General features: G+C 33.6%; 1 protein-coding gene across 2 annotated transcripts in view; it reads left to right on the top strand.

The window, feature by feature from the left end:
• The window catches only part of CLDN16 (claudin 16), a 66205-nt gene extending 56071 nt beyond the window's left edge, over positions 1–10134 (top strand). For both annotated transcript variants that reach the window (XM_053565856.1, XM_053565855.1), the window contains 4 exons: positions 1690–1792; positions 5495–5659; positions 8288–8479; positions 9132–10134. In XM_053565856.1, the coding sequence (XP_053421831.1) occupies positions 1690–1792; positions 5495–5659; positions 8288–8479; positions 9132–9265 (594 nt within the window). In that variant the 3' untranslated portion in view covers positions 9266–10134. The remainder of the gene's footprint in view (positions 1–1689; positions 1793–5494; positions 5660–8287; positions 8480–9131) is intronic.
• Positions 10135–24869: the final 14735 nt, after the last annotated feature.

Here is a 24869-nt window from a genome sequence, read left to right as displayed (position 1 = left end):
GTGCGTGTGTGTATCACATTTTCTTTATCAATTCCTCTGTTGTTTTACATCTACAATGTCATTGATTTCACATCTTGGCTGTTGTGGTTCGTGCTGCAATAAACATAGGGGCACAGCTATCTCTTTGGTGTACCAATTTCTTTCTCTTTGAATAAATGCCCAGGAGAGGGGTTACGGACTCATATAAAAATAAGCTTTATGTATATGATGATTCTTCAGAGTACATACACATGTGCTGTGTTTGAGTTCTATTTCCTCCATTTATTAACTATGTTTTCTTGGGATTATCACTTAATTTTACTATGTCTTCATTTCTTTCATCCATTGTAAAATGGATAATAATATCTCATAAGTCCTTTAAGGAATAAATAAAAAAATATGCTAAAATAATAGCTATTTCAAAGTATAGACTCAGTATAGAATTATTAATTATCAACTGTCAATATTTTATATATAAAGTAATAGAAGAATATCGCACTCAGATTTGGGGGCGTTTACAAACAGTAGAGTTTTATTTGGCACAAACCACAGCTTCAAAGCAGATCGTGGGACCAAGAACTTCATATGCATATACTCCTTTATATAATTTTCTTTGGCAGAGCAAAGTGTTTTCAGGTTTTTCCTTTCTTCTCCACATCAATTTAACTCCCCTTCCTGTGCATTCCTCCTCCCACCCTGCTCTGTTATTTATTCTTTCTTGGGGGAAAAAGTGAAGTTTTCGTTTTCCAAGATAATTCCTACTTAAACTTTACTAAAACTATTCCCAGATTTCCAAGGTGCTGTGAATCCATAATTGAGTCAGAAGAAACAATTGTGTTAGCTCTGTTCCATATGCATGAGTTCTGTCATGAATACTTGAAACTATTTTCTGCTAGCATGTTCACAATTCTAAGAAATCTACTGTGACTTACAGTTTATGGATAAAGTACGGGAAGGCTCAGGGCACTGGTACCTTTTAACTCAAGTGGACATGTAGAGTCATCTGCACATCATTTCCAAGGAAAAGTGGTTTACATGTGTCAACTTGTACAAAATTAATGTGCAATTTGCTCACATCCACATCCTAGCTTGAGCTTTTGTAATATGTTAGTAGAGCAAGGAAGAAGGCTTGGGGCCTTCATATTTTATTTTATTTTATTTTTGGTCTTTTCACTTATTGGTTTTCTTTGCTAATTATTTTAAATTTATGAACCTCTTATAAAATAACACCTTTCTTCATGGAACTCACTATTCATGATGAAAAAAATTAATGTAAATTCCTAGTAGTCTCAAGAGATCAGCAACTAATATGTGACACTGATTTATTTTTAAATTTGGTGAGTAAATGCCAACACAGAGAAGTGAAATGACTTCTCTGTTGAAGTCACGTTGAAGAATGACTCCATGGTGGAAGCAGCCATAGGTGTTTGAATATATTTAGCTCTGATTTTATCTCTCTTAACCATGACTTATTTGTCTGCCCAGCCCCCACTGGAAAGCAGATTTATTTCCTGGTCCAGAAAGACTTTAATCGTCAGTGCTTAACAGAACATATTCTACAATTCATGGTTTGTTGTAAATGAAATTCTCATCATGCTCGTAACCACTGTTCTTTGCTATCAAACACAGCAGCCAAGTTCTCTCTTTGATCAGGGGGAACTGAAGTGTGTCTGCATGCGTTGTTTACACGGTGTCTTGTCCAACATACAGGTGAGCACAAAGTGCCGTGGCCTCTGGTGGGAGTGTGTCACAAATGCTTTCGACGGGATCCGCACCTGTGACGAGTATGACTCTATATATGCGGAGCATTCCTGTACGTACGCCTTCGACCTTTCCACTTGCCAGGACGGGAAAGCAACAGAAAACTGAGCTCAGGCTTGCACTGTGGTTTTGTGTCCTGGTGTCCTGTAGTGAGGTCCTGCCCTCTTTGAAATACTTCAATTAGAAATTGAGTTCATTTTGAATTATGAATTGTAACACTTTAAAATTATTTACATTTTAAAACCATTTTAAAAATATTTTTTTTTCTTTCTTTGTGTATTCCTCGGGGGTAAAACTATGATCTTATTTATCTCTGCTCTTCCCCAAAGGGCTGGGCATAGTGCCTTGTAGGGCAGACTTGCGTAAATGTTTTCTGAATTGAAATGATTTTCTTAGAGTGCTCTGATTTTATGACTAGAATTGATAGGTCAGATGAAAAGCATTTCAGAGGTATCTTTTAGCTATGATTTAGTTCAAATAGAAAGTTTACAATTATTTCCATTGAAAGTTTGTTAAGAGGGTGGCGCCTGTGGCTCAGTGGGTAAGGCGCCGGCCCCATATACTGAGGGTAATGGGTTCAAACCCGGCCCCGACCAAACGGCAACAAAAAACAGCCAGGCGTTGTGGTGGGCACCTGTAGTCTCAGCTACTCCGGAGGCTGAGGCAAGAGAATCACCTTAGCCCAGGAGTTGGAGGTTGCTGTGAGCTGTGACGCCACAGCACTCAACCTAGGACGATAAAGTAAGACTCTGTCTCTACAAAAAAAAAAAGTTTGCTAAGAAAGAAAGAGGCGGATAGGCAGGGAAAGAGACAGATAACCAATGAGACACATAGACTACAGAGATCGGGGATAAAAAAATTAACATGTGTGATAAATTGTTACAGGCAATCTGAAAGCCAGTTCCTTGGCCTTCCCAACTTTTAGCTTTAACTTACAGTAATGTACTGTTAGCAGTTTCCATGCCCTTACTAGGAAAGAGATCCCTTAAATTAAAAAATGAAATTGTTGATTCTCTCGATTTTTCTCCATAGCATTTACTTACTTACTCATTTTAGCTCAAACTGTGCCAACAAACACCAGTCCTGTTATTAAAGCAAAGTGTTTTGCTTGTAGTCACTTTCAAAGCAAATGATGCTGTACTGTTTAAGATAAATTGAAAAGTAAACCCTTGGAATGTGACTTTTCCCCTGAATAGTTATTTCACTCCAGAGAAAAGCACTTAAAAAGAGCAGTGCTCTAAAATATTTTCATCTGCTATTTAGGAATTGGGTGCCTGAAATATGTTTAAATTTTATTTTTGTCTTAAAAAAGTGCTCCTAATTCTTTCCTTTTCCCCCTCCCTGTGCTAAGCTAGTTCTGCCTGCAATGAATGCAATTTGGTAAATAGCAGTGGAAATTCAGCCTATTCCAGAATTCAGTGATGTGGTCAGAGCTGAGAAGAAAAATTAAAGATCAGATATTTCAAACTTTTAAATACTGTTCTATACATATATATATATTTTTTTTATTGTTGGGGATTCATTGAGGGTACAATAAGCCAGGTTACACTGATTGCAATTGTTAGGTAAAGTCCCTCTTGCAATCATGTCTTGCCCCCATAAACATATTTTTAAGAACAAAATAAAATCACTCATAAGTTCACCACACAGAGAAAGCCACTATTTGTATTTTAATACGCTGCTTTTTATCTTTGGCTGTATTTTTTTCTTTTGGTTTTACTTACTTATTTTAAATAATATACTAAATTTTCCTTTAAACATTTCCATTGTATGTTTAAAGACATTAGAGATGAAAATGTATTGAGGAAAATAACCTATTTTACCTTCTCTGTTGGGATGTTACCTGTAGAAGGTAGAATTTTAGTTTTAGTTTTTGCTATTTGTTTATATAACCATAATTAGGGGTTATATAAACCCCCTTCTATCCCCTGTATCCCTAAAATGTGTGGCCCCAGACAAATATTTGTTTGGCAGGGTTCCTGTTGATATAGATAATTTGAGTACCCACAAATCATGATATCACTGCTATCCTAATCATCATATCTCACATAATCCCCCTCCAAAGAAATTCTTACTGGCCAGCATGGACCATCTGCTTGCAAAACTGCCTCTTTGGAATCTGAATGGCCATGGCGGCCTCAGTCCACCCCATAGGTATGAGTCCTGGAGCTCCTCAGAGACCCTCTACACCAGACAGGAGGCAGAAAGTCTCGAAGTGAAGGGGGAGACCAGGACCCATGCGGGTCTGCATGAGTGAGTCCAGACCAATCCAAACTGATGGTGCTGCTGTGCCTGGAGACTTGAAAAATTTCAAGGGAGGTGCTGCAAAGTCCAGGGACCCTTTGGCCTGAGGCACTAAGTAGGAGGCCCATTCGTGTACCATGTGGTGACCAAGAGGATGTGTTGAAATAGAGCTAGTACCTAGTGTGTTGCAACTTTTTACTCTTTCCTCTATTTTGAGAAAAATGATTCTTAGATTTGGTTCATTTAAATTTTTAAAAATAATGCCAAATTATGAGGCTCTACAAATTCTGTTCTAGAAACAAATATATACTCATATATATTAATAAGATAATTATATGTAGGTATTCACCCATGGATGTGGCAAGAACTGATTTCACACATTGATTTCCACACGTAGAGGCATCATACTTTGTGTTTTCTTTTAAGTAAGGGAAATTGGATGTATTTTTGCAAGCAACATACTACCAAATAAGCCCCAAGTTTACTTACCATCAGAGAAAAATTATTTAAAACACAAGGAAACTCCAAATCACTATATAAATAAAATGTATTTCATGTACTATTAAAGGAAAAAATTTAATTATGCTTATTTATTAGAGAATAGTAATAGTTCTGACTTTAGGTAATTAATCCTCCATTTGCAACCTAATTTTCCTAATTTCAATGAACCATAACTGTAACTCAGAGTTCTGGAAGCTTTTATAGTTGAAGATGCTTCTACTTTGAAGATGATTGGTACTATTCCACTTTCATGTGCCTGATTTTTTTCTTTCCAGGACCTTTTCTCATATATTTTTATGGGGTGTAGCATTAAAATACGCTCATTTGACAATATAAGGTTGAAGGCTTGATATGGAATGTTGGCTAAGAAAAGTCATGATCTGAAAGGCTAAGAGAAAGGATGATATGGCTTCTAAAATAGTCTTCTACTTAATAGCAGAAATGAATTCTCCTTTTTCTAAAGATATGCCAATGGCTCCCAACTAGCCTGAATTGGCAAGAAAAATCTCAAAACACATTATCCTGTTTTCCTATGTCAAATTTTAACCAATGATTTTAAGTTTTTTCGGTTAAACTTAAAATAATTACAGTGATAATTGATTCATATCTTCATTCAAACCTTAATGGCTAATTTTTTAGAATAAATAGATATTCTACCTGCAATTCAGCATTCAGCTGTAATACTTGTGAACAAGACTCTTTGCGGAGCAGGAGGCGTGAAGGAAAACATTTGTTTAATCCCAATTATCTTCCAGAATGCGATCTGCTAGGATGCCAACAAAATCAAGTAATCACTACTATTCAAGGAAGTGATAATGTCAATTATCTAATAATATTTTAGGTTTTATTTAAAAAAATTAAATGTATTCATGCTCAAGTTCATGAAAATGTGAAGTCTGACTTCTGTTAGTGGGCCTATATTAATGTCATGTAGTTGTCTGTTTTTCGATCTGTGTGTTAATGTTTCTTTCCTTCATCTCTGCTGTAACTACATGCCCTGGTCTTCCAGTGAAGCTGGTGATAACTCGAGCGTTGATGATTACTGCAGATATTCTAGCTACGTTTGGATTTATCACCCTGCTTCTTGGTCTCGACTGTGTGAAATTCCTCCCTGATGAGCCGTACATTAAAATCCGCATCTGCTTCGTTGCTGGAACCACATTACTAATAGCAGGTACTGGTCTGGACTAGTGATAGAGGTAAAGATAGTCTGCGAAGGATTTGACGTGAGAAAGAAGTTCATCCTAGGATCATCTGTGGCTTGCTTTGCTAGAATAAATTAATAAAGAGCACATCTACCAGTTCTACTGTCTTTAGCTTTGAAATTGGATAATTAGGCTTTTGTCAATATCCCATATCAAAGTATGCCAAAATTCACCAATTGTTTTTTCAGACATTTGAAAAGTTATATCATGTTTCAAATTCTTAAAATAATTTCTTTTGTGATTATTCTTGAAGTTAAATTCTAAAGTAAGTCCCAAACCACCACCTCCTTAGCTGTACCCACCCCCCCACCAAGTCTTTTTAAGCAATGAATTAAATTGTGCCAAATCCTGTATTAAACTTTTCCCATGCACCAGTCCATTTGATCATAAATGTAACAATAAACAGATCATATTATTATCCCCAAAGCAGATAAAGAAATGGAATTCTGAAGACTAATAAATTCAGCAGGACTAATAAACAATATGTCAAGAGGTACTTTCTTTGCATTTACTAGTGAAATAGCAAAATTGAAACATTAGTCAGGTCTGTCTTCAACTTCAAAGTTTATTCCTCCTCTGTTACAACATCATGTCTTCTTCCTTGAATCTGAATACAAGTAAGGAGGTGGCATACTGTTGAAGAAATCAAAGTACAAGAAGATTATAAATCAAGGGGCACACTGCAGAGAGAAAACCATCGTATTATCCTGTAGCTGCAAAAATTCATCTTAGAATGGGTACAGGTGAAACTTACTAAATGCAGAATTCAAATGTCTTCATACAATAACTAAGAAAATGCCATGAGAGTATGTTAAACAGTTTGATGAAAATATTTCAGATTGTATATGAAACCAGCACATTTCACCCCTTGACTGCACTAATGTACACAGCTATGATTTAATAAAAAAAAAAGTGAAAAAAAAATTAACTAAACAAATAAAAGCAAGAACCTGACCAGTCAGTGTAGGAAAGTGAATAGATGGGCATTTTGGAACTAAAAGTACTTGGAAATACATTTGTGTGATATCTTTACCCACATCTCTGTTTTCTGATCTGCAAAACACATAAAGCTGGGACAATAGTATCCACCCTGAATTGCTGCTGTAAAGATTTGGTGTGGGCAGAGCAAGTTCTTAGCAGAGGGCCTAAACCTTTACACCCCAAACTGGGGCTTCTCTGATTATTTCACACAGAAATGTTGAGTCCAGGTCCTAATAATCCTCAGGTTGCATTTAAAAAAAAATCACAAAAGTTTAGCAATTTATCCTTTTTAAGACATTAATATCCATATCCAGCCTACTCATAGCATAAAGCTTTTGTACATAACGATATATTTTATTTAACAAATTTAAACACTATTTAAAGACATGCAATTTTATTCCAAAAATTTATTTTCGAGGCCTTACTATATACTCATTTTTTAATAAATGAATAAAGCAAATAAAATTTAAAGAAAATACAAGTCATTGAAGAAAAGTTTTGTAGGAATGACTAAAGAAATGACTTCATGACCAGTGATGGCCAAAACTTTGAAACCATCATTCAGAATTGGTATTATATATGAACATATTTTTATAAGGCCATAATCTGTTTTGAACTTTCAGAGAAGGAATTTCTAACTTAAACCAGTATTTAAGGATTATAGACAAGGTGTGGCAATTTATACTTTGTTTTCTAAAGGCCAGCCCTTCTTAAATCTCTTGCATTAAACAATTAGAAGAATACAATAAAATCATGATTCAAACAGATACTACAGACTCTTTAGGGAAATAATTTCAGTTTTTTGAAGATTAAAAATTTCAGAAACAATCCTTTAATACAGCTTTATGTCCCCTAGCTCCCTACCTTTTTTTTTTTTTTGCATGTATACCATCCCATGTGACTGATACTTTTAAAGTAAGAGAACCCTGGTGACATCATTTCAAACTTGTCAGTTATCAGAGAGGCTAATCCATGGTGCTTGCATTTTATTTATTTCTTAGTCCACTCTTACATGGCGTGGGAATGGTAAATAAAGACTTATTTGAAAATAAAGACTTTTTAAATTATAGTCTTTGATCTCAACACACTAAAATGTATGACTTTAAAAGCATAGCTCCCATGCAGATGCTGGTTATGTAGATGGTGTAACTTCAATCATGGAGCTAAGGAACAACAGAATGCTCTTCATGATATATATTTGCAATTAAAAAATCAGCATAGAATAAACATAAGCTTTATAAAATTTGTATTGAACCATATGATCTTTTGTGTGTTTTTTTTTAATTTTCTTTTATACAATACTGAAGTATCATTGGAAAGACACAAAAATTAAAGAAAACCATGGTAGTTAGTTTAGGTTTATACTAACAGATGAGCATTGCATTATTTTGTTTCTGTATTTCCCTTGAGGTATAAATTGAAATAAAATCTAAAAGATACAAGATCAAAGCAGAAGGAGGAAACAGAAGAGATGTTCAAAATTTGAGTTGCTCGTGAATCCACAGTATTGCTGTTACCTCTCTAAATGATGTCATTTATTGGGTAGAAAACAGCTTTCCTTGGATTTAAATTTAGAAAATGCCCATATTATTCATGGCATCCTTTCTTTCTTTCAGGTGCCCCAGGAATCATTGGTTCTGTGTGGTATGCTGTTGACGTGTATGTGGAACGTTCTTCTTTGGTTTTTCACAATATATTTATTGGCATCCAATATAAATTTGGTTGGTCCTGTTGGCTAGGAATGGCAGGCTCTCTGGGTTGCTTTCTGGCTGGAGCTGTCCTTACCTGCTGCTTATATCTCTTTAAAGGTAAAAATAAAATGAAATAGCACATTTTCTTGCTTTCTTTCCCAGCTCAAAGGAAACACAACTCACAAGAACAAGATAAAATTGTTTATTTAAATTCCTGTCTATTACCATTCAAAACTCCAGTTATTCAAGGGCAACAGAATCACATGACTCAAGTCTTATTTCCCAGTTCGCGGTATATTCGTTGGAATAAATATCCATGGCTATAACCATGTCCAATATTCAATACGTCACAGTTAATGTGACTTGTCATAATCTTATATATGTACACAGACAGATGTAATATATGAGATATATATGTAACTTCATTCAGTCAATGAAATTTATATTTAATGTTAAGTAGAGAAGTAGACTAAGAGCCAGATGAATACCTATTGTTAAATAATTTAATGTGTTACATTGAATTTCTAAAAATATCACTTAAACTCATTAGAAAAAAAATTACTCATCTGAATTTTTAATCTATTAATAAAAACTACTTTCAGGATGAAAATACTAGATTATTTTAGGGTTCTTAGAGAATTCTTATTTTGTTATTTATATTCTTGCCCCTTTGGGGAAAGAATATGTAACATGGCATTATTTCTTCATTTTCTAAAATGTACTGAATCATATTTATTTTTATATCTCTGCATTTGTGTCTTTCAAATAGATGTTGGATCTGAGAGAAATTATTCTTATTCTATGAGGAAGGCCTATTCAACTACAGCTGTTTCCATGGCCAAGTCATATGTGGCCCCTCGGACAGAGACTGCCAAAATGTATGCTGTAGATACAAGAGTGTAAGATGCCACGTATCGATCTGTTTCTATATTATTTAATCAATAAATATAGTCATCTGAATAAAATAGCATGTCATCTCAGGAACATTTAGACTTCATGTGCAACAAGTTATGACTTATCCTTTCTATTATTCTCATATTCTCTTTCATTCTCTCTGTTTCTCTCCCCACACATTTTCCCTATATTTTAAGATAAGTATGCTAAGACGTAGAAATGTTTGTGATTTCTCTTAGAAAATAAGACATTATGATATTAAAATAAAATGATACTTTAAAATGGAAAGTAGTCTCAAAAGAGGCCAGAAATTCTAATCTATCAAAGGATTTACACACTCTTATCTTTCTCCACTGCCCTTGGTTCAGTTTTTGTATTCTCAATGATTGCATGAGTTATTTGATAACTTTGAGGAAGATGATTCTTTTAAATTCAAACTAGTGTATCAAAGTCTACCATTGCTCTGATTCTGGAAAAGGAGAAAAAAGAAAATAATAGCTTCATCTACTAGCCACCGATGGCATTAAAGTTAAGAAATTCTTCCTGCGCACTCTAAATGTCAACAGTAAATGATATATTAATACTGGAGTCAGTGGTGACTTTCTATCTCATTACAACATAAGAAGTCTGTGTTTTATTTCACTGTTGTAATTTTCCCTATATTATCAAATTATTAGACCAGAGCAGTAATAGATCAGCCATAGAGTTCATTCATTTATTAATTGAATATCCAAATATGTTTCATGAATGTATGAATTCATATTAGATTCACCAACTGAAGTGCCCACTCACCACTGGGGTCTCAGTACCCAGCAAAAATTTGATAATTGACAAAATTTAACAAATGTATGTGGTGAAAATACATAAAGTTTAGAACTCTCTACTGAAATATAAATTTTCCTCATAAAATGTTATTTTTTAAAAATAGAATTATATACATACTTAAAGAAGTCAGTAATGATTGCAAAAAGAATTTCATCCATATTTATAATGTAATCATCTAGAATTTTTTAACTGTAGACTTTTGAAACCATTATAAAAATTAAATCTCAAGTTTTCTGATTTCTTGTGATTCACATGAATATCATTAATACCTTTATGGTAACCTTGCAGTACCTTAAAAGAATATCAGCTGAGCTAGAAATTACTTCTTTGGAAAAAAAAATAAATTGTGAATTTATGAAGACACCAAAATAAATGTTTCAAATTTAAAGAGCTAAGGATATTGTGAAAATGAGATGATGAAATCCTAGTACATGTATTTCAGAATGTTCATGACGTTCCATGGTATCTCTTTAACAGTATTCTCTGGAACAATTCCAATCTAATCTTAGAATTAAGAGGGACTAATTCACCTTTATCTCCTCAATATTATTAACTATATAATTGACATTAAAATTATTTTCAGATCAGATATGCTAGTTACATATGTATTATTTCATACATATTATTTTGCTTTACTTTTTTGTTATTTTTTAATTTTTATTACCATTTTTATTCTGTTTTCTATCATGTTCTATATATTCTAGTAAGTCTCTTGAAATCCCCCTGGAAAAGGGCAGAGGAAAATAGATTAGGTTTTAAAGGTGTTAAATTTATCCTTCTAAAGATTTCATTTGTATTAGAAAATATTTCAAACACTCATGGTGATAATTAATATGTACTATGTGTAACTGCTTTAAATATTGTCTCAATTAAAATATTTGTATATCCTAAAAGGGATAACAATATTTGGGTTTTTTAATTTATTTGAAATATTTATTTCTAATCCATTATTATTTAATTAAGCATACCAAAATAAAGCATAAAAAGAATATAATTTGTATAGCAACTAATGAATAACAAAACAACTATTGAATAGTGAGGAATTAATAATTGACAATAACAAAACAACTATTGAATAGTGAGGAATTAATAATTGACATGGTGGTTTATTAATATGTCTAGGAAGAAAAAGTAATATAAGCCAACAATATACACACATAATGATATTATTATGTTAAAACAATGAAAGAGCTCACTAAATTCTGGGTAGTGTAATTTAGTCATGCCTGTTATTAATAATAAAAAGAAAAAATTGAAAATGCTATTTAGCTACCCCTTTATCAACTATTTACTTTATAGTATCATATTTTATAATTGAAATTAGTCTTTCATTATTACAAAATTTGTGTATTTGCATTATAGAAAGAAAACACAAAGAATTACACACACCTTTTTAATTTTAATGTATTTTTTTATTAAGTCTTTTGTACATAGATCATAAATACTTTTATGCCATTTTCAGTGTGTTGATTATTTGTACAAATTGGAGTGCTTACATCATACTAATCAGCATAGCTTTCATCTCATTTACCCAATTATAGCATTAGGACATTTGTGTTCTACACATGATAGATCCAACTTGTATTTGCAATGTGCTCCATAGGTGTGGTCCCCCTACTATCTCCTGCTATCCCTCCTACCTCCTCCCCTCCCCTCTCCCTCCTCTTCCCTCTTTCATCCTAGGCTAAAGTTATGTTTCATTTTTCATATGCAAGTGTGAGTGATTATAAATTGGTAGTACTGAGTACATCTATTTCTGAGATACTTTACGAAGAAGAATATTTTCCAGCTCCATCCATGTAAACATAAAAGAGGTAAAATGTCCATTTTTTTTACTGCTGCCTAGTATTCCATGGTATACATAAACCACAATTTATTAATCCATTCATGGGTCAATGGGCACTTGGGGTTTTCCCATGAGTTGGCAATTATGAATTGAGCTGCAATGAACAATCTGGTGCAAATATCTTTATTGCCAAATGATTTTTGGTCCTTTGCATATACACCTAGAAGAGGAATTGCAGGATCAAACGGCAGGTCTACATTTAGAACCCTAAGTGTTCTCCAAACTTCCTTCCAAAAGGAACGTACTAGCTGTCATTCCCACCAGCAGTGCAGAAGTGTTCCCTTTTCTCCACATCCATGCCAACATCTGTTGGTTTGGGATTTTGTGATGTAAGCTACTCTTACTGGAGTTAGATGGTATCTCAGCATAGTTTTGGTCTGCATTTCTCTGATGATTAAACGTGCATCTTATCTAAATACCAAGGTACCATATTCTCCCTATCTAGAACATCACTATTCCTAAAACTTTATTGACTCCCTACCCACCTACTCATCCCTCCATGTGGTCTCCACTTAGACACACACACACACAGACTTTGATGCATACACATCTCTTTTGTAAAGATATCATTCCATATATGTTGCTTTGTACTTACTTTTTTTTTTAAGTTAACAATCTCTGCCTTTTGAAAGCAATACTTTCTCATCTTAATTAATACTCATTTCACATTAAATTTCCTTGAGCATTTTAAAAGACACAGTATACCTGGTTTGTCCAAACCAGCATTTTCATGTTATTTGGTAGATGTGTCCCTTCAAGCTCTGTCAACTGAGCTACGTCGTGTTCCACTGACTCTGATTTGTTAAAAAAAAAAAGAACTGAACCTGTTTTCTATATTTTGTTCTACCATGTGGATTTTTCTAGCAATATCATTTTGTTTACATTCTCACTGCCTTTTATATTCCGTTAAACTGAATTTCAATCTAAATGCTAGATATGTGCAGAATCAGGTTTAATAGTTTTTGTTAATAGAATACATCAAAGAAGATGTGACAGCATACTTGGAAACTAATATCTGGTTGATTTACCATTAGTTTAAATGTTAAAATTTTCTGATTAAGATATAACAGTCTTCCATTTTCAGTTATATATTTTTTCCTTTAATGACAAAATAAGTGATCACTGTGGTTTTATTTTGGAACTACGAGAATATCCCAACCCTGGTCAACCATACATAAGATAGTTTTAACAACTGTACTCTTTATCTGACTTAATGTGTTGGTTAAGATTGGTACAGAGAAGATTTTCTAACTCTGTTGCATCTACATGTTTAGTAGAAATTCTTCCATAAAATAAGTCTATATATCTTCATCTGAGTCTGATCAAGTTAGTCTGAAAGGTGGGATCAATACTTAATTTTTTCCCTTTATTCACCAATTAGCTAATCCAAACTAAGAAGCTGGTTTATTAGTGGGATGATATATAATTTATTATCATAACTGGTATATTTCTGAGAGCAAGTGAGTTCCATTAATAATTGAGGATGTTTCTGGAAAACAAGGAGGTATGGTCACTCTATTAACTCAAAGAATGATAGGATGTGTAGAATTGTTTGGCATTGTTTTATTTTTCAGTATCATTATGGACTCAGATTTTATTTGATTCAATGAGTTTCAAACTACTGTAATCATTATTTTTTTGATACTCAAATTATTAAATTTCTTTGATGGCTCCTGTTTTCTTCAGTAATCTTAATGTTGAAGCACATACAGAAAATTACAATTTTCTAGCTAAATTTTCACAATGTGAATATACCTATATGATAAGTATCATGTTAAGATGTAGATTATCACCAACCTCCACCTGCCACTCTGCAAGAAGCTTTGCTGTCTTGCCTTCCAGCTATTAAACTCATAATTCTATGGGTAACCACTCTTCCAATTTCAAACACCGCAGATTACTTTTGTCTGCATTTGAACTATTATATTTAATTCTTTGTGCCTGGCTTCTTTTATTAAACATTATGTTGTGATGGTCAAGATTCCTCCATATTTTTGCATATAGTTTAGTTACTCTCATTGCTGTATAGTATTCTTTTTTTTTTTTGGTGTGGTTTTTGGCCGGGGCTGGGTTTGAACCCGCCACCTCCGGCATATGGGACCGGTGCCCTACTCCTTGAGCCACAGGCGCCGCCCTGCTGTATAGTATTCAATTGCACAGATGTACCAAAATTTTTTAATTCATTTTATCAGTGATGGATGTTTTGGGTTGTTTCCAATTTTTTGGCCATTACAAATAGTGACACTATGAGCAACCTCATACTTAATTTGGGAGACATATGCATTCCTTTCTCTTGAAATTATATCTAGGAGAGGGGTAGTCGATCCCAGATAAGCATATGTTTAGATATAGTGGATATTGCCAAACAGTTTTACAAAGTTCTTATATAAATTTACACTCTCACAATAGTTAATGAGAGTTCTAGTTGCTTTGCATACTTGCCAACATGTAGTGTTATCTATCTTTTTCATTTTAGTTATTTTCATGTGCCCCTACTGGTATCAAAACCCCCAAATTCATTCACTAATTCATATTAGTTCCTAATAACTAATAAAATTCTGAATAATTGTACATGTCTGTTAAGCATTTGGATGGCTTTTTTAGGGAATTCATTTGCCATCTTGTCTGTCTTTTTTTTTCTTGTTAATTTGTAGATATTCTTTACACATTTTAATATGAGTTCTTTACCAGTAATATGTATTTTAAATATCTTCTTCTAGATTAGGGATTGCATTTTCACTCTATTAATGGTATTTTCTGATGAAGAGATGTTATTTTTAACATAGTCTGATTTATCATTTTTTTCCTTTATGTTTTTTTTTGTTTGTTTGTTTTTTTCCTTTTTTTTTTTTTTTATTGTTGGGGATTCATTGAGGGTACAATAAGCCAGTTACACTGATTGCAATTGTTAGGTAAAGTCCCTCTTGCAATCATGTCTTGCCCCCATGATTATCTACCCCAAATCATGATGATGTTCTGTTTTCTTCTAAACTGTGAGTTTTAATAACTCTTTGTATTTTATTTTGTGAAAACCTAATTGAAGAGTAACATACATATGGAAATATGTGTCATCTAAGTGTATAATTTGATAATTTTTTGCAAACTGAACATAGTATGTAGTTGGCAATGACATCAAGAAACAATAGTATACCAGAACTCTGGAAGTTATTTTTCATGCAAATCCCAGGTGATTTTTCTGGATAGACTCAGGTAACTGAGGTTAAGAAATGACATTAAAAAGATAGGAAATCGTCCTCATATTGCCATCTATTCTTTGACAAAGCAAATAAAAACATACACTAGGGAAAAGAATCCCTATTAAATTAATGGTTCTAGGAAAATTGGATAGCTGCGTGTAGAAAACACAGCTCACCACTCAAAAAATTAATGTGCTATGGAAAATGGACTTAAACCTAAGATATGAAACTATAAGAATTCTAGAAGAAAATGTTGGAAAACTCATATAAATGTTGGCTTAGGCAAAGAATTTATGCAGAAGACCTTAGAAGAGATTACAGCAACAACAAAAATAAACAAATGGAACCTGATAAAATTTAAGAGCTCTGTACAGACAAGGATTCAATCAATAAAGCAAATAGACAACCTAAAGAATGGTAGAAATTACTCCATGCTATGTATCTAATAAAGTGTTGATAACCAGAATCTACAAAGAACTCAAGCAAATCAGCAGAAAAAAATCAAATAACCCCTTTAAAAAGGGGGTAAAAAACATGAAGATATACTAATGACCAACAAACACATGAAAGAATGTTGTGTCTAATCATCAGGGAAATGCAAATCAAAACCACAATGAGATTTCACCTAACTCCAATGAGAATGGCTCTTATCAATAAATCCCAAAACAACAGATGCTAGCACGTGAAGAGAAAGGAAATCTTCCATGCTGTTGGTAGGACTGCAAACCTCTATGGAAAGTTGCATGGAGATACTTCAGTTAACTAAAAGATCTACCATTTGACCCAGTAATCCCACTGCTATGTGTTTACCCAAGAGGGTAAAAAAAAAAAAAAAAAAAAAAAAAACCCATAAAAAAAAAAAAAAGACATTTGAGCTCAAATGTTTACAGCAGCACAATTCACAATTGCAAAGATGTGGCAACAACTCAAGAGCCCCCCCAAAATATGAATGAATTAATAAAATGTGGTAGATGTGTACCCTGGATAAAAGTGGTGATCTAGTATAATTTGAAATTACCTAGGTAGAACTGAAGACCATTCTAAGTGAAGTATCACAAGAATGAAAATCAAAGACCATGTGTACTCAATAATAATTGGAATTAATAATTAAATATTTATATGCATATATAGAAGTAAAACTCAAGGAAAATAAAGTAGGTGAGCGGGGTGCGTATGGGATGGGTAAATTCATCCCTAAGGGGTACAATGTACACTATCTGGAGGGGAGAGCACACTCATAACTTTGATTCCATATGTATGAAAGCAAATTATGTAACCAAAATGTGTGTACCCTCATAATTTTCTGAAATTAAAAAAATAATATCTGAGTCAGATGATTTCCATGCAAGGGGATTCAATAGTACAACCATACAGCTTTCTAATTATGTCCTTCATCATATGATTTTCTTGTTTGTGGTACTTATCAACTTTAAATTTTTTAAATATATCAACTTAAAAGGTAATGACAACAATATGTAATTCACAAACAAATGTATTACCAAAAGCAGTTGATTGACTTTACACTCACACTGACATATACACACATACACACACAAATGACACTTATTGGGATTAAAATTAAATAGGCCATTTAGAGTATAAAAATCAAAGGATACTTGTTTTTCTTCCAGAATTTCATTTTTCTAACATAGATTATATTACATGTGTTGGTGGATGTAATAAAGACTCAATATTGCATTTCGTTTCAAAGTATGAACTACTGTTTCATTTCAAATACAGATGGAACATCTGCCACTTACTCACTTTAGGAATTAAATTTGCTGCTCAGTTTAAATATAAACCCAAATTTTTGTGAATAAATTTATTTTAAAGAATAAAAGGAATGATTTTTATGGCATTTTAATTACAGATGGCAGGGTTAGAAAAATATATAGCTTTTTCAGATTAATATGGGGGTATATATGATTAGGTTACATCATGTGCTTTTGTTTGGTTAAAGTCTGTAGTTGTATGAATTATGCACTCTATGAGAAGTTATTGGCTTTAAAAACCTCTTATAAAAATAATACTTTGGCTAGCATATTTTTTCCAGAAAACTGAAAAAGTAGTTTTAAAGTTTATTTTTATGTTGAAAGTTTCTCGAACCAGTAAATTTTAACATAACTGACTTTTCAGTCTCTATTCATGAAAAATAGAAAATATATACAAATATATACATGTAGAAAGAAATAAAGAAGATGGCAAAGATGTTCTAGACAATTTTTTAATAATGCAAAGTATGAGAAAAATAAGAGAAGAGAATGTTATATAGATTATTATTCTATTTATGAGGTAGTCCTCCATACTGACATTTGCTGATATGCTCTTTCACATCACCTTAGTTTCATTTAATTCTCACTTTAGAGAAAACTAATCAAAACAGTCTCTTAACTAATTCTCTCCATAGAACTAGAAGTTCACACACATGCACAGTGCACGCACACACACACGCAATGATATTCAGGGATGTGGCTATTTTCCTCCAAATTTTTTAAACCCCCCCCAAATTATTCAATCTTAGAATCACTCTGTTAAATATTTAGAAGTATATAATAATAATAATTTAGTCCTGGAACAATTTTTTGAGCACATCCTGTTTAACCCTTCCATTTTACAAAGTTGCTCACTTTTTAATTATTTTTGATAATAACACAATACAAATAATATAAAGGCTTTTAAAGGTTGTATACAATGATACTATGTCTAAGTTTATAAGAATTTATACACCATGGGATACTATTCAGCCATACAAAGAAAAAAGTTCTATCATTTGCAACCATGTGAATGAACCTGGAGGACATTAACTGAAATAAGCCAAGCGCAGAAAGACAAATACAAAATGATATCACTCATGTGAAACCTGAAAAATTCAGTCTCACAGAAATAGAGCAGAATGGTGGTTACCATGAGCCCGGGGAGGTTGAAGGGTGGAAGGATAGGAAGATGTTGGTCAAGGGACACATAATTCCAGTTATACATGTATGGGAGGAATATATTCAAGAGATCCGTTAAACAGCAAGGTGACAAAAGTTAACAGCAATGCTATAATTTGAATTTGTCCCCAAAGTTCATGTTTTGGAAATTTAACCCATGTGTCCTTATGGATGGATCGGCGCATCTATGAGACCTCTGCTTTCCTGAACCCATTAATGTCAATGTCATAGGAATGGGTTTGTTGTAAGGCAAACACTCTCTGACTGTCTTGTTTTTCCCTGTCACCATGCCATGCCCCCTGCCATGTTGTGACACAGTGAGAAGGCCCTCATCATATTCTTGAACTTCCAAGCCTCCAGGAGCATTAGCTAAATTAACTTCTTTACTTCATAAATTACTCTGTTTTGTGTTATTGTTACAACAACAGAAAATGAACTGAGACAGATGATACATTGTATTCTTAAAACCACAAAGAGAATATGGGGAAAGGGCCAAGGAAGGGGAAGGGAGGGGGGAGGTTTTGGTGGAGGGAGGGTAATGGGTGGGGCCACATCTACGGTGCATCTTAGAATGGGTACAGGTGAAACTTACTAAATGCAGAATACAAATGCCTGCATACAGTAACTAAGAAAATGCCCTGAAGGCTACATTGAATAATTTGATGAGAATATTTCAGATTGTATATGAAACCTGCACATTGTACCCTTTGATGGCACTAATGTACACAGCTATGATTTAACAATAAAAATAAATAAATTAAAAAAGGGCGGCGCCTGTGGCTCAGTGAGTAGGGCACCGGCCCCATGTGCCGAGGGTGGTGGGTTCAAACCCAGCCCCAGTCAAACTGCAACGGAAAAATAGCCGGGCGTTGTGGCGGGCGCCTGTAATCCCAGCTGCTCGGGAGGCTGAGGCAAGAGAATGGCGTAAGCCCAAGAGTTAGAGGTTGCTGTGAGCCATGTGACGCCACAGCACTCTACCCGAGGGCGGTACAGTGAGACTCTGTCTCTACCAAAAAAAAAAAAAAAAAAGAAAACCACAAAGAGAATGGATGCCAAGCGCTTTCACCACACAAAAAATAATGACACTTATGTGCAGGAACAAATTTGTTAATTAGCTGTATTTAACCATATCACAATGTATATATGTATACTCCAAAAACAGCATGTTGTACATAAATCATACCATGTTATCTGTCAATAAAATTTTAAAAAATCTGTTGTTGATTTATTTTAAAACAGTTACATCATTACGTGTACTGTAAAAACACCAGGTATTGTCTGCTTAATAGCAAAACCTGGAAGTTGTCTTGGACTCTGTCATTACCTTCATTTCCATGGCCAACCAAACATTGATTGCTACAGATTCTAACTCATTAAAAGCCTTCTAGTCCAAGTCTCCAGTCCCATCCAGATAGTTACAAAACATATTAGTTCACCATTTTTTTAATAGATGAGCAGTGCTCAAAGGTATACACATAATAATTTTAGTTTTTATAATCACTATTTGAATCAGGGTTCGGGAGACTTTTTAAAAATGTAAAATACTATGAGGTCTCCTTTGCAAAAATTAAGCTGCCTCCACAAAACAGACAGGTTAAATATTTGTTGATGTAAGGGGTAAAAACAAAATTGAAGTTGAAAAGGAAAATGGAATTAAAAATCAAGTAAAAAGGATACTTTTGTGATAAAGCCTTAGTACATATGTAGGGAGATAAAGCCAAGTAGACTTGGGCCCTTTACTTGGCATCGTGAGTCTGCTGGGTATGTGGGAACTTGGGAAGGATTGTTAAAATCATATTTTTCCTGGTGTTTTCTAATTTAAGTTGTCAAATGCAAAGCTAAGCCTATGTCAGCTTAGGGTTTGAGAAATGCTCTAGTTGCAAGTGGCAGCTTTCCTGTTATTGAATTAAAGTAAGCATCATATGGTATCTTTGTTTTTCTAAAGCTAATGAATGGGAGTATTGATGAGGGAAGGAAGTCAGAGGTGAACTCGATTTATTGGAGAAGGAAAAGACTTCAAATCCTATAAAGAGAAACAAAATAAGCTAATTTAGCTAAAAAAAAAAAAAAAACAGAAAGTAAAGCAGTCCATAAACATTCCCCAAACTAGATAAAATAAAGATGGGGGGTTGTGTTTCCGGGGAATAACAAAGGATGCTAAAATCACAGTGGAGGCTTAGTCACGTGTAGCTAAGGTTTCAGCCATGACTGTTACTCAGTCTACTTCAATTCTTGCTGACTTCTCAATGGAATCTACACCTTATGCAATTAAAATATAATAAAAATAAATACATGTACTAGAGATATATATGTTTAGGTTATTTATATGTGTATGTTTGTGTATTTACATATATACAGGGTAAACAAAGTCTCCTCCATAGCTTTACACAGTTTAGTTTCTATCCCAAAAATGTGTTCCTCAAAAGCCAGCAGTTACAGAGACCCACACTTTTTTAGTGATTGTCTTCTCTTACCTATATGCCTTTTGTGCGGCTTCTCCTTACTTACAGCAGCTTATCAAAGTATTCCTTTCAACTGCATACTCTCCTTAAAGAAAAAAAAATGCTCACATTTCCAGACATGCCTTAGCATCCCAGCAATGTGTTGTCACCCTCAAGAGGTTGTCATGTCATTCCTTTTCCTAACTCTCCTCATAGACAATCAGTCTAGTATTTTGTTGGCCGTGTCTCAGGTGGCAAGCAATCCATAGGCTACCAGGTCAGCATGCATTTGTCCACTGATTATTTTTAATAAATCCCTAGGCTTTCTTATTTTGTATCTGTCACTACTCTTTAAGAAAATAGTTTCAACACTTTTAAATCTAGAAGTCAATTAGTCAGTAGTATCTAAGAATTTGAAATTATAATTTACCTAGATTGAGATACATAAAAAAGAGAATCTGAGGTGACACATGACTTCACTTTGTATGGTCAGTGCTCCCATCTAATGGAGAAAAAAACCTGACTATTTATTAAACCTAAAGAGACATTACTGTGTTAATTATTAGAGAAAGATAAATTATATCAGTTTAGCTGGCTATCTCTCATAAGCAGATTTTCCAAAGAGAAAAACTTTTCCCAACAAATATGATAATGACATTATAAACCTGCTTCCACTGATAGTCTCAGCACTCCTGAGCGATACTGTCATTTAATAATATAAATATCTGACTCCCTGATTGTACCCATTGTTTCCTTCATGAGTCGGATTGCACATAGTGGGTGTACACTGGCATAATTTCGGACAAAAGAATAACCCTTTCCAAATGAACAAATAAAAATTCCATTTTATCATCAAACTACGCCATTTTATAAAGGGTACCACTTCTATTTCATTTTTCCATTGCTACAGTTAGGAAAATAACACAAAATAACACTATTTTGCCAAGAACTAATATTGAATGCAAAAATGCCTGTGTGAAGCTATTTTGTATGAAATCTTAAAGAAAAATGAATTTGAAAATAAAATATTTCTTTGGATTCTATGTTCTTTCTTTTATTCTGACTTTAAAAATTTTCTATCAATAGTGGAGTCTTACAGCCAACATATTTTTATTACCTTGTTTTCCCCTTACACAATTTTGAAGTATCTCATATTTTGCCTTAAATATAATATCCTGGGTGACTTTCATTTCATTGTCAACATGAGGGTATTCAGTTCTATAAGAGCTTTATTTCATTTCTGTGAAAGATACTGAATTTTAAAGTTATGTTTTATCAAAGTTGTGCTCCTACTGCAAATGAAACAAATTTGGAACTACAAAACTGAAAACTGAAACAGAAATTGTGGTCAGGTTAAAAAAGAGATAGGCTAGAGCTCCAAGGTCAGTGTTGTAGACATTGCATACCACGTGAGCACAGTATGCACAGATTAGTCTATCTTTGCAGACAACTCAAACTCAAAGGTCTCATCCCCAGAAGGTGGAATGTATTTCAAAGACCCCTCTGATGGCAGGCATCCCACCTCATTCACAGCTTTTTTTGTGAGCAGTCTGGGCTTAAGTACAGGTTCCTCTTTGCAATCTGAACCTCATTATTTTTTCATATTGCTGGAGTCTGTCAAAAATTTGATATCAGTAGTAACTCAGCTTCACAGTTTCATTTACACATTAAATCAAATCTAGCGAATGGGCTGGAATTATAGATAGACTTTCATGCCCTCTGGTGGATGCTCAGAGAAAGAGCTACACCTTTTAGCAGTAAGAAAAACTTTAAAAAATGAACATTCTTTAATACGGGAACAAAATTAATTCTAGTCCTGTTAGAAATAAAATCTTAAACACCCAGTTAAAATGGAATCACAATACTTAAGACATAAGCAAAGATTTTTTCAGAGATGAGATAATAGAAAAGAAATACATGTTTATCTGTTAAATTTACTTTAAATATTATTATAATCATAAAAAATTGGTAGTATTATTTTATTATTTGCAGTAGTGTTCAGTACACCAGACAGAGTAAGTGTACTTGCTATAGAATTTTCAGGTCTCTGTCTGGATGGAAGTCAGAGCCATTTCCACCAGCCACCTGCTAGTTGAAAGAAAAACTGGCGGACACACCACCAGCGATAACTAAAAATAATACTAACTGAGATGTTGCAGACAAATGGTCATTCAGTTCAGTCATTTTTCAGACATTACATGAAAATGTAGCCTGTGATATTAGTTAAAAGGTTGTTGTCAGAAAAGCTTCTATGAAAATAAACTTTTTTTATCAGTCCTACCCGCTTACCTACACTGTATCCTCACACCGAGTCCTCTGCTACCCAAAAGTAAAGCAATGACCCACAGCAAAGCATGGACTTGGTTAGACTTGCACTGACACCTAAACACAGGCACTAAAAATAAATTCTGATTGCTTCAACCTGGCTTTCAACAATGTCTTTAGGAGAAATTCTGCTGCTAAATCATTAGATGTATTTCTAGATGTGCTTACCCTTTTTTAGGAATTAATTATACCTGCTGCCTGATCTGTAAATGGAAGGAATTTGAACATACACAGCTCATAGGATACAAAGGGAAAAATTTTCTTAGTGTTACTTGGGATAAATGTAATTAAACCCACATTCTCTGATCTTTATTTTTATGGTCACGTTCATAGTTAGAGAAGATTATAGTTAGAAGATTCCAAAATATAGTTGGAATAGGAATTGAAAGATCATGGTTCCTGGTCTCTAGGTTTATGTCTCACGCTAATTAGCTATACACCTTGGGAAAATCAAATCCTCTTCCAGAGTTCACACTTTCTCATCTGTTAAATGAAAGCAATTATATACACGCACAACACACACACACGTTTCTTTTTTGTCTACGTATTAAAACAGAAATTCGATGAAGTTTTAACTATGAAAATTTTAACTATACACTTATTGAACTTTTATAAAATCTAGAATTGTGCATAAAAAAATAAAATCACCTGTTCTATTATAAAGACATGTATGCTTCCTATTTTGTATGACTTTATTGGCTTGAAATTACAAGCTAAAACTTTGTAAAATGGCTTACTTGTTTAATTTTACGTTTGTTTCTATTAAAGTAATACATTGATTTAGTTTTAAAATGTAAATAGTACTGTAGACTCACAAAGAAAATCAATTATTTTTCTGCTGTAACTTATCTCACCCAACATTATGACCCAGTTCCATTTCTTGAGGTAATACTTTTCAATTCTTCCAGCATTTGGTTTCAGATATTTGTGACATAGTTTCAAAATTATTTCCTTTGCTACTGTTTGATTTTTCCTTTGAATGATTAATTAACTTTCGACAATTTGAGAGTAGAACTTAGGTTGCTTACTGTCCACAAGTACTTTCCCTTTGCCTAGCTTATCAACATGAGTAACGTAAACCTGAAAAATATTAATTTAACAATTTTAATTGATTTAAGCAACAAATTATTTGCCTTATTCATAGCTTAACCAGTTTTGAACAATGTCAATTATTTACAATATTTGTAGCTTAGCCACTTCTTTAAGTTATCCAACTTTTTTATGGGTCTGATAATAACCTTATTTCCTCACTTTTTTTATTTTCTGTTTGTCAGTAACTAGTTCTACACATTTATGTTATTCTTTCTTTAGTCATTCTTCTTATCTCCTGCAATGCTCTGTTATTATGTTCTGATTGGAATTGGCTCTTCTCCATGCCCTGCAAAGCTACCTCCCTGCAGATTAACATCATTATCATTTTCTGAATCCTCTTAACTTCCCTTGGCTCTATTGGTGAGCATTTCTGAATTGCTGCAGCGTGCACTTGCTTGACCATTCTCAGGTTCTTGTTTGAAGACACTTAGAAAAGTAAAAAAGGTCAGTTATGATCATTGACCCCTATCAATTATGAAACCATCTGTATCCATCTGTAGCTTTCCAGCTTCTGAAATCTTATGATTAACTTTCTCTTTACCATCATCTTCTTACTACTCTCTTTTTCCTTGTGAATGAAAAACACTTTTATTCCTTCACGGTATCCTTGGTGGATTTCAAAAGGTAGTAGATGTTTTCATTCTATCATGTATTAACTTGATGTCACAAAATGGTTATGAGAATAAAATATAATAGCTGGTATATACATAAGTAGTTTTTGTACCATAAAGTCCTCCACGTGCAGCAGAGATTATTACAGTACGATAACACAAATTATAACAGTATGTTAACACAAGAGGTCTTGAAGGAGGTATAAGTGACGTTATGCTAACAGCACTAAGTCAATTCTCCCTGGCTTTTACTCAGGCTCACTTTCAAAGGTCTCATTCCTATCAAATACTCATCCAGTTAGTTGGGGGGGAATTCCAAGAACTTATGGAATTAGTTTAAATA

Source organism: Nycticebus coucang, chromosome 16 (assembly GCF_027406575.1).
Source record: "Nycticebus coucang isolate mNycCou1 chromosome 16, mNycCou1.pri, whole genome shotgun sequence".
In the NCBI taxonomy this organism is placed as follows: Eukaryota; Metazoa; Chordata; class Mammalia; order Primates; family Lorisidae; genus Nycticebus; species Nycticebus coucang.
Note: the sequence above shows the minus strand (reverse complement) of the source record. Positions and strands in the feature narration are given on the sequence as shown.